The following is a 16,227-nucleotide window of genomic DNA, read 5'->3' on the forward strand; positions in this document are numbered from 1 at the left end:
TAGAACTCTGTTAAAATAAAAATGAAGAGTAAATGAAAGGTATAAAAACTTAACAAACACTTAAATTTTTTTTATTGATTTCAGAGAGGAAAGGAAAGGGAGAGACAGATAGGAACATCAGTGATGAGAGAATCATTGATTGGCTGCCTCCTGCAAGCCCCTACTGAGCATCAAGCCTGCAACCCAGGCATGTGCCCTGACCCGGAGTTGAACCGTGACTTCCTGGTTCATAGGTCGACACACCACTGAGCCACGCCAGCCGGGCGAATAAATATTCTTTTAAAATACAAATAATTTCTGAGAGGATCATTGATAATTGGCGAATTATTTTAATAAAGTAGCATAGCTGCTTTTTGTAGCCAGGACCCAGCATTTTCTGGGGTTTTGATTTTATTTTTTAGCATGGGGCTAGGTTGATGGCTCCTGGATGTTGAAGAATGGGAAGAGTGGGTATTAGGCAGCAGGGCAGAGAAGGATCTGGCACAGAAAAGCTGCATAATGTACAGGAAGACTTTTGATGCCTCACTCATAACTTAGCTCTCTCACATGCAACTGACCAACTCAAGGTAATCTCTGACTACTTCAAATGGCATCATGACATTCTTAGATTTCAGATTTTTTCATGTATTTTTAAACTGTTTTTTGATGAGGAAGAGATTGTTCTGAAATGGTTGCATATCTGTCCTTCAGCTATCAGTGGATTCATAAAGACAGTATATAATATGTGTTTTGGTACATAGTAGTTATTTTTGCTTATTTGCCATGTGATTGTATAATAGGAAAAAATGGCCCCTGAGAAATAAAATTTAAAAGATTGTAACATTTTATGAATAAAGAACCATGGTGTCTGGCTCGATAGCATATGTTCACAACTATTATACTATTTTACTTCTTAAATAAGATCCAGCCTTGATTGAGTACATCCTGTGTGCCAGGCACTGTTATGAACCTTTTTTACTATTATTAGTTCAATTAATTAATTTTTACAACAACCCTATGAAGGAAGGTACTGTCATGAATCCTCATTTTACAGATGAAGAAACTTCTTCCTTTGCCAGCTCTGTGATCTTGACCAAATTACCTAACCTTTTTGAACATGAGTTTTCTCTTGTGTTAAGTATATATAATACTTACTTCAAAGGAATTTTGTGAAGTAAAAAGAAAGGAATACATGTAAAATGCCTGATAACCTGTTGGTGATCTGTTAATATTAGTTTGCTTTCTTCTGCTGAGCAAAAGTTTATGGGCTTAAAAATAGATTGAGATCTGCAAGAACATAAACCAGAGCCCAAGTATGGAGACTGCTAATACCTACTGTAGGTTTATATCAGAGATTGAAGTCATATGAAGTCTGAGGCAGAAGAGTTGTCATCCTATTGACTGTCAGAGTTAATCTGACAGATAGCTGGGTGAATGGTGTCCTTCACCAATCTTTTATATCCTTAGGAGGCCCAGTGCACAAAATTCATGCACGGGTAGGTTCTCTAGTGGCTGCTGGCTGCTGGCCTCCCTTCCCCTGCTGCTGGCTGCCCTCCAGGGCCTTCCTTCATTCTGTGCCGCCCCCTGGTGGTCAGCACACATCATAGTGAGTGATTGAACTCCCAGTTGGTCAAATTCCTGAGGGGACACTTTGCATATTAGGCTTTTATATATATAGATAGAAACTGATTGCTTTATGGATGAGGATGACTTTTTCACAGATAAGAGCTGTTCTTTGGTTATGGGTACTTAAGGGAGAGGTGGAGTGTTTAATTAGGACAAATAATCTAGTTAGCTTTGTATTTCTTTTATTTTTTATTAGCTTTGATTAAAGTACACTATACCTAAAGAAAAGCACAGAAACCATAAATATTATCACAGAGTGAAAACACTTCTGTAAATATAATCCAGGTCAAACAGTAGAAAATTACCAGCATCTCAGGAGCCTACTTCATGCTTCCTCCCAATTTCTGCCTCTTCTTTCCTTCTGAAGTAATCACTGTTCTTACTTCTAATTTCAAAGATTAGGTTTGTTTGTTTTTTAATTTTCTTTAAATGAAAACATACAGAATGTGTTCTTTTTTTTTTTTTAAATCTATGTACTTTTGCCCAACATTTTACTTGGTATATTCATCCATGTTAAATGTAGCTGTGGCATATTCTTAAAAGTTACATAGTCTGTAGACATGGGAAAAACAGAAAGTGGTGTTTAAGACAGCTTTTACAGGGTGCTTTTACTTATGGCCTTGGATAATTAAGAATTCTTTTTGTATCACAGTCACATTTATTGGTACTGACATGCTAATAGTTCTGATTATTTTTTTATATGTGGTATTTACAAGAAGGTGAGAGTATTGGATGTTTTTAAATTTTATTTTAAAACTAGAGGCACAATGCATGAAGACTCGTGCAGGAATGGGCCTTCCTTCCCCTGGCTGCCTGCACCGACTTCATTTGGCCCGGAGCCGCCTTTCCACCTTCCCATGCTGCCCAGAGGCCCAGAGCAGCTGGGGCAGTGCTGAAGGCAAGCGTCCCGCCCCACCCCCGGCCGCTTCGTGCCTGTGTATGCAAATTAACCCACCATCTTTGTTGGGTTAATTTGAATACTCCTGATTGGCTGGTAGGTGTTGCAAAGGTATGGTCAATTTGCATCTTTCTCTTTTATTAGTGTAGATTTTTGAAGCAATTTTAATTTATAGAAAAATTGCAAATATAGTGAACTTTTCCTTTTCTCCTCCCAAACACTTGAGAGTAAGTTTGTGACTTGATCACCCTGAATCTTAGTGGGCAGTTTCTGCAAAGACATTCTTTTACAAAACCACAGTACAACTATCAGAATTAGAAAATTGATTTATTTCTTCAATCTGATACTCAGACCCTATCAAGATTGGCCAGTTATTCCAATAATGTACTTCAGAGCAAAATAATTCAGTTCAGAGTCACATATTGCAATTAGTTGTCATTGCTCTTGAACTTTCATCTGGAATAGTTTCTCACTCTTTGACTTGCATGATCTTAAGACCTTTGAAGATTGTAGGCTATTTGTTCAATTTTTTTACTGTTTCTTCATGAATAGATTTAGGTTGAGTATCTGACAGAAATATCACAGAAATGATGCAGTGTTCTCATTGCATCCTGTCAGGTTACAAGATTTGATTTTATCTCATTACTGATAATGTTCCCTTTGATTGTTTGATTAAGGTGGTGTGCCCTTGGTAATTAATGTGTATTTTGTGTGGAGGCACTTTGAATCCTTGTAAATATCTTATTCCTCATCTGAATTTTAACTTATTTATTTTTTCATATCATCTGGCTTCAGGATATCCTAAGACAGCAACATCAAGGTGGTTCTCATCTAATCACACGAGTCCTTTAGAAGGGCGAGTTTTCTCTGGCTGATTAAAGAAATGGAAATCAGATATTTAAAGCTTTAACTTTTCTGTAAAATGGGAATAATAATGTCTACTTCATAACATCATTTGAAGGATTGAATAAATTAATGCATATAGAGCACTTAGAATAGTAAGATCTGGCACAGAGTAAGGCCTCATTGCTTGATGAAAATGTCTATAAATTAATGTTAATGTAAATGTCCTCAGTTCTGATCTTTGTCCTGCTAATGTTTTTGAAATAAAATGTAGGTATTCTAAAAAAGGCAGAAAAGTTTAGAAATTACTTGTACTTGGCCATGGAATATGTTTTTATACTTATACTTCATTGTATGTATTAGTTTTCTATTGCTGCAAAATAAAGTACCACTGATTTAGTGGCTTACAACAGCACAAATTTATTATCTCATAGTTCTGTAGGTCAGAAATCCAGACACTGTGTTGCTGGCTTCTGTGCTGAGGATATCACAAGGCTAAATTAAAGTTCTGGTTGAACTAAATTCTCATCTCGAGCCTCTGGGGAAAAACCACTTCCAAGCTCTTTTAGGTTGTTGATGGAATTGAGTTCCTCTTGGTTGTAACAGTGAGGTCCCAAGTTTCCTTGTTTGTCTCTCTCAGGCCTCCTAGAGCCCACCCACATTTTTTTTTCCACGTGGCCCTCTCCATCTACCTGCCAGCAAGGGCATGTTGAATCCTTTTATACCGAATCTCTTGACTTCTTTGACCAGCCAGAGGAAACTTTGCTTTTAAAGGGTTCCTGTGATAGGTCAGACTTATCTGATCATCTCCTTACTTTAACTCTCCCATAAATAGTATAGTTTTTAGGGAATTAATTGCATCTACAAAATCCCTTCACAGCAGTGCCTAAATTAGTGTTCCACTGAATAACAGAGGTGTGTGTACTCTAGCGGCCAGGAGTCTTGGGGTGTATCTTACAATTCTGCTTATTACAATGTACATGTATCAGGTTATTTTCTAACAAATTATTTCAAATACAGCAGTGAAGTTTTTCTGAAAATCTCACTGAGAAGTTAGAAAAGCTTCCCAAATTGCCTATCCTATTTTGTGGCAACCTATTCAATATTCATCGTAGATTCTTTTGTTTCTTGAAGTAATGCAAGTTTTTCTTTGCTGTATAAGCGAAATACAGGTACACAGGTTGGGTTTCAGATCACCATCCTATCTAATAAAGAGGTAATACGCAAATTGACCATCACTCCAACACACAAGATGGCCACCCCCATGTGGACACAAGATGGCTGGCAGGAGAGGGCAGTTGTGGGTGACCATGCCAGCAGGGGAGGTCAGTTGGGGGTGACCAGGCCAGCAGAGGAGGGCAGTTAGGGGCGATCGGGCCAGCAGGGGAGCAGTTCGGTGTTGATCAGGCTGGCAAGGGAGTAGTTAGGGGGTGATCAGGTTGGCAGGCAGAAGCAGTTAGGGGCAATCAGGCAGGCAGGTGAGCGGTTGGGAGCCAGCAACGGTCCAAGATTGGAGAGGGTGCAGGCTGGGTGTAAGGACACACACACACACACACACACACACACACACACACACCCTCCCCCCGTGCACAAATTTCGTGCATTGGGCCTCTAGTAATTAAGTATTGCAGTAAAGCAAGTATCACGATAAGTCAAGTTGTAACTTTTTTGCTGGTAGAGGGTCTTACCTTCAATTTCTAAAAATCACACCACCTGTGAAGTGCAATAAAACTAGGGATGTGTGTATTTTCTGTTTCACCAGAATCAGGCTTTGATGACATGGCATCCTTATTGGTTTGGAAGCAAATTCCCAGAACATCTCAGATCCACAGTCATAAATTTAGGCAGTGGAATCTCTGTGTGCCTGTAGGCAAATTATATTTTTCTTCTCTTCCTTCAGCTGATAAATGGGCATAATGAAAGTTTAGTTGTCTTGAATGAGGTAACAGATGGTTAGAATTAGCTGTTGTTAATTACGCTCCTTCTGTTATTATTAGGAATACTAGTGTTCCCTGAGCAATTGGTCATTTTTTTAATAAAGTTATGGCTCTCCTCCCTTCCCTTTACATTGATGAGATTAGTTAAGAGTAAATTATATACTTAAATGGTAATGAATAATGGGAAGTTATATGGAAGAATGTACAATGGTTGTGAAAATTTATAATATAAAAAATTCATCTAAAATTATTTTTGCTTGGGCTTTGGAATTATTTTTGTGATTTTGTTAGTAGCCTTTATATGTATTTTTACTCTCTGGGTAGTTTAAAATACCAGTGGGCTTGAATTTAGATTTGTTGTGTATAACTCCAATACAATTAAGTGGGAATTTGCCTGTATTTGAGGATTAACATAGGAGAAGTGGGCATAATATTGGAGAGCATATTTGAATGTTAATAGTCAAAGTTGTGAAAAGTATTTCGTATTTGACAAATATTTTGTTTTTAAAATTCCACTTCTTAGTAAGGGCTCACTTTTGTAGGTGTAGTTAAATATAGAGACTGTGTTTGGACAGTTACATGTACTCAATTTGCTTAAACTACCTTTCAGTAGAATTCAATGTTGATTCATGGAAAACTACTAAGTGATTATGATTAATCATTGCTTCTCAGACTTTAAGATACATGGAATTCCTAGTGAGATTGTTAAAACATAGATTCTTGGGTCTCATCCTCAGGATTCTGACCAAGTGTGCCTGGGAGGATGCTAAGAACTTGGATTTGTAACAATCTCAGGCAGTGCTGGCATTCGAAATAGTTTGAGTTGTACTGCACTAGAGGTTTAATTTGTGAGAATGATCAGACTTTGGAAGTTAACAGGTTAATTCTTTGGGCTAGGGGTATTTTATTTGTGTTTTATGTTCCTTTGTAACATTATTATGACTTAAAATTACAAATTTTGCTTTGTTGTATTACTTTATATCTAGGGGCTAATAGGCAGGATTTAGCCAATTAAGGAATATTTTTCATATTGTTTTACTGCTATTATTGATATTTGCTGTTTTATTATCCTACATAATAAAAGCCTAATATGCTGTGTCTGGTCATCTGGTCGGTCATTTAACCAATCAAGGTGTAATATGCTAATGGTATGCTAAGGCCACTCAACTGCTTGCTATTATGGGCACTGACCACCAGGGGGCAGACGCTCTGACCGGTAGTTTAGCTTGCTGCTGGGGCACGGCCGATCCCCTGCTGGCTAACCTCTCGCATCCTTCCCTGACCCCAATCATGCACCAGTGGGTCCCTCCGCCTTGCCTGCGCCCTCTCGCAATCTGGGCGGAGGGACTTCCCCATCCCCTCCCCGTCTCCCAGTGCATGAATTTCATGTACCGGGCCTCTAGTTGTAGTAATAAGCTTTAATAACATTTTACCTGAGAAATTAATTCACAGTAAAATTGCTTGAATAGTTTAAGATTTTTACCTGAAAAATAATTCATAATTGTGGTAGATAACTACTATTTTTCTTTGTTTCTAGGCAGTACTTAATTTTCCTAAATATTGTGAACCCGTGGTTAAAGGAGAAGGTAACTATATAATTTTATCTATTAACTTTAAAAAGCTTTTTATAAGCTCTAAATTATTGAAATTTTCTTCATTTTGGGTAGCAGGTGAACGTGATACTCGCAAACTCTGGAGAAATATCGAACCTCATTTGAAGAAAGCCATGCAGACTGTTTATCTCAGGGAAATATCAAGGTAATTTTTTGTTTAATATGTTTATATCTTTTATTTGGTTACTTATTGTACAGTTTTCCTTTACTTTCTTCACATTGGAAAAAACTAGAGGTTTGAATTACTTTTTGTGTTTTGGGGAAGGACAGACAATTTTTAACCAGTATGCTACACACTTTGAAACAATTGCAAAATGTAAAATATCTGGGTAGGTACAGCAAAATCAATTTTAGCCTTTTGAAAATATGTTTATGTGAGATATTTGAATGGTATCATGAAAATTTGATTATTAAAGAAATATGTAAATCAAGTCATAAATCTACATTTGTCTTTTATTAGAATTTCATAGTAATGAAACTCCTTAGGTGATAAGGTGGCACATAGTATAGTGGGAAGTACATGGTTTTGATTTCCAGCTCAGCCATTTTTTGTCTTATGGGGTCTGAGCAAGTCACTTAAAAATGCCAGTCCTGCCCAGCCAGTATGGCTGGGCATGGTCATGGTTTGATTTCCGGTCTCACACCCATCTTTACCCTTTTCACTCTTTCTAATCACATAGAATTTCTGGTCTATCCTGTGTGAGAGAGTGTGTGTTGTGTGTGTGTGTGTGTGTGTGTGTGTGTGTGTGTATTTATTTCTCTGTATCTTTAAAAAAATTTTTCAAATATGTACATACATAGTTATATATATGCAAAGGCAGCTACTTCTCTTTGCAATTAATATATTGTCTGTCATATGTTTTTTTTCACAGAAAGGTGTAGAGCACAGAAATAAGCATTGCTAATCTGACCTCCTGCCTAACTGAAGCATTTTGAAAACCTTTTTCTTTAATGAGTGACTTACACCCATTTGTATTTATTGATATAAAGTATATTTGTTTTATTAGCTTTGTCGTGTTAATTTGCTAAATTCCTTTAGTAATCATTTTCTTTGTCATTTTTGAAAAAAATTGTTGGTTGTTAGGATAGTTTGCATTTTTACTCCAGGTGGTTACTTTTCTAGTCATATTATATATAACTAGAGGCCCGGTGCACGGATTCATGCACCGGTGCGGTTCCTCGGCCTGGCCTGCGGGGATCGGGCCAAAACCAGCTCTCTGACATCCCCCGAGGATTCCAGATTGTGAAAGGGTGGTTCTTGTGTGACACACCCCGGAATCGGGCTCTCTCCTTTCTGGTTCTGGTGCATCACCCAAGAACCACAGCTGCAAAGTCACCGCAGCTCTGCAGCTCCTGCGTTGAGCATCTTCACCTTGGTGGTCAGTGTGGTCTTAGCTCCCAGTCAGAGTGTCTGCCCCCTGGTGGTCATTGCACATCATAGCTACTGGTCGAACAATTGCTTAGGCTTTTACATATATACTAGAGGCCCAGTGCATGGGATTCCTGCACTGATGGGGGGTGTGGCCTAGGGGATTGGCCCGCTGCGGAAGCAACCACTCATACCAGTTAGTTGAGGGGTGCCCCCAGTGTGGGAGCGCACTGACCACCAGGGGGCAGCTCCTGCATTGAGCATCTGCCCCTTGGTGGTCAGTGTGCGTCATAGCAACTGGTTGACTGGTCGTTCTGGTCGTTACACTGTTTGGGCGCTGGGTTTTTATTATATAGGACTAGAAGCCCAGTGCGCGCAATCACGTGTCCCCGCCCACTAGCGTGGCCTCACCGTGCTCGCAGCCCCACCCACCCGCACCAGTCTTTGGTCATTACAGCGTTAGGGCCACAGGCCTTATATAATATAGATAGATGTCCTCCCTTTTTTCTCACAATGTGGCATAAAGGACCAGTAAGACTTTGCAATAGTATAGTAGAGAAATAGCATTCTAAGATTGGTGATATCTACTTATCCATTTGAAAGTGCTCAAATTGCTACAAGTTAAATGACTCGTTCATTTCTCCCCCCTCCAATATCCTTGACCCCCTTCATCCATGTAAAGTAAATTTTACTAAATTAAAAAATAATAATCACATATATCATATTTCCTAATTGAGATTAAATACTTCGGATAAGCAGAATAAAGTCATAGAAGGCTAGATCCGGACTTAAGCTGTTTTTGTTGAAATGTATGTTAGTTTTATATAACTTTTATAAGCAGTTTGTATAATTACGAACTATGAATTCAACCTGGTTTATCTTAAAATTCTAGCCTATTCTGTGGCAATTAATACAACTACTGTGACTCTGACTCATTTCTGGAAATTGATATTTATTTAGAACATGGAAGGACGTTTTAGTCAGGCAGATCTCAATTGAAACGTTGGTTCCACCACTTAGAGCAGTGGTTCTTAACCTTCTGGCCCTTTAAATACAGTTCCTCATGTTGTGACCCAACCATAAAATTATTTTCGTTGCTACTTCATAGCTATAATGTTGCTATTGTTATGAATTATAGTGTAAATATCTGATATGCAGGATGGTCTTAGGCGACCCCTGTGAAAGGGTCGTTCGACCGCCAAAGGGGTCGCGACCCACAGGTTGAGAACTGCTGACTTAGAGGCTTGCAGCCTTTGCAAATTAGTTAACCTCTTTGACTCAGTTTTGCCATTTGTAAAAAAAAGAAAAGAAATACAGTTTATGAGTAGTAAAAGGGATATGTTAAGGGATATGGTTCATAGTAGTAAACATTTAGTAAATATTATAGTCTCTTCTTTTCCCATTAAAGGTGGTCAGTTTTTCCCTGGTTGTTCTTTGAGAGTTAAATAATAACATTAAACGGGTAATTACTATATAAGAAAAACCTTATGACTTTAAACTATCTCAAAGGAATGTGAATATGCCTTCTAATCTGAAGCACCATCAACTCTAAGGTGGAAGAAATGCTCTATTTTGAAAGTCAGCTTGTTAGACTAGGTTTGCTCTGCCCATAGGTTACTAGTAGCCTATCAAAATTTCCTACTTGCTGTATTCCCAGAATTTTCAACTATGCTTATAGATTTGAAAAACTATATATTTTGATTTAATATATTTAATTGTTCTGATCTGGCATTTACTTTTAAATTAGCATTTTAAGAGCTTTTTAAGAGACTTAGAGCTGGTGAGGGTCCTTACAGATCATTGCATCTAATTACCTTATTTTTTTTGTCACCTGAGAACATGCTTTTTTTTTTTTTTTTTTTTTTTTTTTTTTGTTAAGGGGGAAGGGAGGGAGAGCAAGAGAAAGAGATGGATAGATTGCCTCCCACACACTCCCCAACTGGGGATCAAACTGGTACCTTTTGGTGTATGGCACGACACTCCAATCAACTGAGCCACACTGACCAGGGCTAATTGCCTTATTTTTTGATGAGAAGATTATTGATTTATTCAAGGTCATACAGCTAAAACTTTGGTCTTCCAGGACAGTCTTTACACTATGGTGTGTTCCTTATGAATTTGATTTGACTTATCATAATTACTTCATAGTCTTAATATTTGGGGCTGTTGAATAGTTTTCATTACAAGTAAGATCAGAGTGGGACTGCTGAAATATCATGAACTCTGCAGACATCTACAAGGATTCAGTTCTTAGCTCCAGTGCTGACTGATTGGGTATCCTGGGGCAACTTAACTTGTAGGCCTCGGTTTTCTGATACAGTGATACTTATTTTAACACATTGCGGACAGATCATGAGAATTTGCATGTTTTCTGTTCTAAGGCTTGTGGCCAGTCACGAGAATTCTTTTTTTATATGTGTGTGTGTGTGTGTGTGTGTGTGTGTGTGTGTGTGTGTGTATATATATATATATATATATTAGAGGCCTGGTGCACGAAATTCGTGCACTGGGGACAGAGGGGTCCCTCAGACTGGCCTGAACCCTCTCCAGTCTGGGACCACTTGGGGGATGTCCGCCTGCCAGCTTAGACCCGATACCCCTGGGGATCAGGCCTAAGCCTGCAGTCGGATATCCCTCTCACAGTCTGGCATCCTTCACTCCTTACCGCTTGGCTTACCACTTGGCTCGCTGCTCGTAAGCACTGCCACGGAGGTGGAAGAGGCTCCCACCACCTCAGCTGTGCTCGCCAGCCGTGAGCCTGGCTTCTGGCTGAGTGGCGCTCCCCCTATGGGAGCGCACTGACCATCAGGGGCAGCTCCTGCATTGCGCATCATAGCGACCAATCATTCTGGTCATTCTTCCGTAATGGTCACTTAGGCTTTTATTATATAGATATATTTTACTGAGTTTTTACAGAGAGGAAGGGAGAGGGATAGATAGTTATAAATATCGATGAGAGAGAAACATGGATCAGCTGCCTCCTGCAACCCCCTACTGGGGATGTGCCCGCAACCAAGGTACATGCTTTTGACTAGAATCGAACCTGGGACCATTCAGTCCGCAGGCCAACGCTCTACCCACTGAGCCAAACCAGTTAGGCACAAGAATTCTTTAAAAAGATATTATCTTATAAGAACATGTAATAAATAACTTCAAAATGCAATGGGCATTTAATTTTAAAGCGTGGATTTAACATCCCATTGTACTCGTTCAATAGAAACTTATCTGGCCCCTGGGTAAAGCTAGCAATAAAACTACTGGCCCACAATTTATTAAGAGATTGTTACTGAGTTTAGAAATGGTGTATAACAATTTTATCTCATATGGTAATTGGAACATTGGGAGTTTTATGGAATGACAGATGATATTATTTATTTGTTGGTACTTTTTGATAGCTTTACAATTGTGATCAGAGGAAAAGAGACTTAAGAAAATTAACATTTGGATATCTCTCTCACACTCACTCTCCCTCTCTCTCTCTCTCTCTCTCTCTCTCTCTCTCACTCTCTCTCTCTCTCTCTCATATATATAAAAGCCTAATATGTAAATTGTCCCCTTGGGAGTTTGACCGGGAGTTCAATAGCTCTCTATGATGTGCACTGACCACCAGGGGGTGGCACAGAATGAGGTGAGGCACTTGCCGGCAGCTGGATTCCAGGGAAGGGAGACCCCGGTGGCCCTGATCATTAGCCAGGCCTAGGGACCCTACCTGTGCTTGAATTTCGTGCACTGGGCCTCTAGTTGATATATAAGATACATTGTTCTGATATATACTTCATGATTCCATAGAGTATAAACATGTATATTGCATATATATATATCTTGTCTTGTTTATAGGGAAATTGAATCTAATAAATTTTAGTTTTTCTAGGGCTCTATATTAAGTATGGTATTTTGATGTAGTATTTTTTTAAACTCTTAATTTCTATTTTCTTTCAGTTCACAATGGGAAAAGCTACAGAAAGATGACACAGATCCAGAACAACTGGAAGGTATCTAGGAAATATTGAGACAGTTACCAGAAACCCTATTTTATTACTAATAATTAAGATACTAAAGTTAATGCCACAGATAACATTAGTCAGTAGTGTTATAAAAATAAATTTACTCTTTAAGCTATAGTGATATTTTAATTGATTTTCCTTTAAGTGAAACTCTAATATGAGGAACTAAAGTTTGTATACCAGTTTTCTGAATGTTGGATTGTATCATGTGAAAATCAAGCAGTTTTTATTTTATTAAATGCTTTTGTTAAAACAATTACATTACATAATTTCATCTCAGTATGTATGTATTTCATGAGTTTTAATGAATAAAATTCAATTTTAGTTAACCCAGTTTGTAGGATACATTTCAGTTGACTATGTTTTAAAAGCTTTGTGCTTTTGTTTTCTTTAAAGAAATTATTACTTTGGATTTATCCCAATAGAACAGCTTTTACTTAAAAAATAAACAGATACCTAAAATATTATTTTAAAAATAGATCAGTGCCTAGTAGTTGGGGGAACTGGTATGAAATGAAATGGTGCTGAGATTCTGCTTTGTCTGTTTTGGTTTCTCAGTGCTCCTGATGCTATACAAGTGATTTTCAGTTGTATGTTTTAATGGAAAGAAATAGATGTTAGAGTTAGAAAATCTATTCTAATTGGTTGACACTACTCCCTAACTGTGTGATCTTGAGTCCAACTTAGTGTCCTCATCTAAAAAATGGGAAGAATATCTAGCTTTAAGTTATAGCAAATTCAGAGATGCTTAAGTAAAGTACCTAGCACAGTGTCTGACATATACTGTATTTTCATTAACTATCAGATTCCTTATTTCCTTGTAAAAATCAGTGCTGCCTGAGTGACCCAGTTGTTTTATTTATCCATTCATTCAATTATTTCATTTGTGAAAGGCACTCAGATACAAAAAGAAAAAAAAAAGGAAAAATTAGACATGGTTCTTTCAGTGAACAATATAGCTTGGTAAGAAATATAATTTTAGTATAATTAACTGTTCAATCCTATATTATAAAAGCCCAATATGCAAATCGACCAAATGGCAGAACTACTGGTGGAACGACCGGTTGCTATGATGTGCACTGACCACCAGGGGGCAGGCACTTAACGCAGGAGCTGCCCCCAGCCCACAGACTCTAGGCCAGCCAAGGAGGGTGCCAGCAGCGGGGGAAGGCCTCCCCCCACAGATTGGCCCTGATTGCCTACCCATTCATGAATTTCGTGCATCGGGCCTCTAGTCTATATAATAAAAACCTAAGAGACCATCACGGCGAATGACCGGTTGCTATGATGCTCACTGACCACCAGGGGGCAGACGCTCAATGCAGGAGCTGCCCCTTGGTGGTCAGTGCACTCCCATGGGGGGTGTGCTGCTCAGCCAGAAGCCGGCTCACGTCTGGCGAGTGCAGCTGCTATGGCGGGAGCCTTTCCCAACTCCACGGCAGCACTACCGAGCTATAGCCACAGGTGCCAGCGAGCCGGGATGAGCCCGAGTGGCGCCTGACCCCTATTCAGGCTCCTCCCTGTCCGCCTGCCACTTGGTGCACTGCTACATCCCCCCAAGGGATCCCAGACTGCGAGAGGGATGTCTGCCTGTCGGCTTAGGCCTGATTCCGGTGCCGTTCTCTGTAGAAGGCAGTCAGTCTGAATAACTCAGTGACTTAGGGAAGCGCAGAGAACTCAGGGTGAACCTGGCCCGGCGCTTGACTCATCCATTCGATGGTGTTCACAGGACAGACCGTGGTGGCCCAGCCTGTGCACATGCAGCAGCTGCTGAAGCTCAAGCAGCAGGCTCTGCAGCAGCAGAAGGCCATCCAGGCACAAACTGGCAGGCGGACATCCCCCGAGGGATCCTGGACTGCGAGAGGGCACAGGCGGGGCTGAGGGGAACACCTTGCCCCCAAGTGCACGAATTTTGTGCACTGGGCCTCTAGTGTAATTATAAGTAATGATTATAGATATAAAGTTATGTGGGCCATAAGTGGGAAAAACAACCCACAAACTAGGAATTCAGAGTAGAGAGGTTTTTCTATTTTGGTGTGATAGAGGAGCATCAAGGGAATGTTTAATGGAGAGTGTGGCTTTGAAGGGCAGGTTGGGTAGCATTTAGACCAGAATAGGAGGAGCCAAACAAAAATACAGTGGGGCCTTGACTTACAAGTTTAATTCGTTCCGAGACTGAGCTCGTTAAGGAGCTTGATAACTCAAAGTACTCTATCATCTCAATGCAAAAAATTGGCCGAGAGACAGCTGGTATCTCAAAAAACTCGTTAGTCGGGACACTCGTAAGTCAAGGCGCCACTGTAATAGAATGAGCAAAGCATATTGATGATAATGTTTACTACCACCACCACCATTATCATGGCACTTTACGCTCAAGGAGTAGGTCATTTTGACTAGATAATGTGGTATGAAAGTAAAAAGATAAGAGATGAAAATAAAAGAGATACTTAAAATCTAATGGTAGCCTGTTAAATACCTTCATGAAAGTTTTTTGTTGTGTAGGTCTCTCAGCATATACTCATGTGGAACTTCCTTATTACTCTAAGTTTATTTTAATTGCTGCATACCTTGCTTCATATAATCCATCAAGAACTGACAAGAGGTTCTTCCTTAAGGTAATAATTACTTCTTTTTACTTTATTTTTGAAGATCCCACGAATAGTTTGAAATTTCTCAATATCTAAATTTCTAAGGGTCAGAGATTAGAATAAGAGATTGCTAAATATGTATTTAGGATTCATCCTCTAAGGCTTTAAATTAAGATCAAAACCCGAGTGGGAAAAATAGTTTCAAGGAAGAGCTCAGGTATATCATAGGTGATAATTCTATATTTTAAAAATGCATTATGATTTGTTTAAAGTATGAGAGATGGGAATAATTTTAAGGATACTGACTTCTTTGTTGTTCTTAAGCTCCTGTGGTAGTGTCATACATCATTATCTAGGATATTCAGGAACCTCTTCTGCATATACATTAACTGAATAAATCCCATTTTAGAATTACGTTCTTTTTGAAAAAATATAATATGCAATTTTATTTATTATTAAATGTACTTGTAATAAGCTTTCATATATTTATTTTTGCCTACCTTTCCCTCCAGTCTTTTGTTTCATGAGGACAAGGACCACATTAACTTCTTTTAGGAAGTATCACTATTTTATTTTAAAAGCTTCTTCTTTACATACCAAAGTAATCTATACGTATGAAATCTAAGTCAAATCAAGGCTAAAATATGTTGATATTTTAAAGTGATATTTTAGGTGGGCAAGTAGAATAAAATAAAAAAAAAAAGCCTAAGATACATAAATTAGTGTTATCTGTGCCATGTTTTAAACAAATTATATTTTCTGTTTTTATGGAATACTGTCTTTATTTTAATCTTAAAAATTATTTTCCTTAATTGCAGCATCATGGGAAAATCAAGAAAACCAATTTTCTAAAGAAACATGAAAAGGTATTTTCATTTTAATTTCTCTAAAGGGAAAAACTCATGAATTTAGGACACTATGGGAAGTGGATAAATTCATACCTTTATTAGTCATGTGGATATAAGAAGTTACTTTTATTGGTATGGTACCATTATAATATTGTACTAATATTCTGTTATGATGAATACAGTGATTGATGGGCACATTCAAGGGAACTGGTCCTAGAGATGAAAAAGTCTGTGTTTTAAATTTATATTTTCTCTAGCTGCTTTAAATTCTTTTTTCCTTTTCCTTTAGTGTTTTTAAAGTTTCACTGTGGTGTGTCTGGGATTGTGGAGGAATATCCTCACTCACCAGTTCCCTAAGGGAAGGAAGCACATCCATTCACCTCTGTATCTCAGCACTTGGTGATATTTGATAGATGCTTATTTTAAAAATGAACAAATTTAATGAGTGAATGAAGAAAATCAAAGAATGAACAAAAAGCTAAGAATTTTATTTTTTAGACAAAATCAATTAAGAAATTTGAG

At 38.5% G+C, this 16,227-nt stretch overlaps 1 protein-coding gene across 6 annotated transcripts in view; it reads left to right on the forward strand.

Annotated features, from left to right (window-relative positions):
* Positions 1-16,227, forward strand: part of ORC5 (origin recognition complex subunit 5) — a 92,578-nt gene that overhangs the window by 20,388 nt on the left and 55,963 nt on the right. For all 6 annotated transcript variants that reach the window (XR_004970811.1, XM_036327591.1, XM_036327596.1 and 3 more), the window contains exons 7-11: positions 6,821-6,869; positions 6,951-7,041; positions 12,205-12,257; positions 14,772-14,884; positions 15,676-15,723. Coding sequence is in view for 5 of the 6 variants with exons in the window: in XM_036327591.1 (XP_036183484.1) it covers positions 6,821-6,869; positions 6,951-7,041; positions 12,205-12,257; positions 14,772-14,884; positions 15,676-15,723 (354 nt within the window). In the remaining variant the exon portion in view is untranslated. The remainder of the gene's footprint in view (positions 1-6,820; positions 6,870-6,950; positions 7,042-12,204; positions 12,258-14,771; positions 14,885-15,675; positions 15,724-16,227) is intronic.

The sequence above is a fragment of the Myotis myotis genome, unplaced genomic scaffold (assembly GCF_014108235.1).
Source record: "Myotis myotis isolate mMyoMyo1 unplaced genomic scaffold, mMyoMyo1.p scaffold_m19_p_11, whole genome shotgun sequence".
Classification (NCBI taxonomy): Eukaryota; Metazoa; Chordata; class Mammalia; order Chiroptera; family Vespertilionidae; genus Myotis; species Myotis myotis.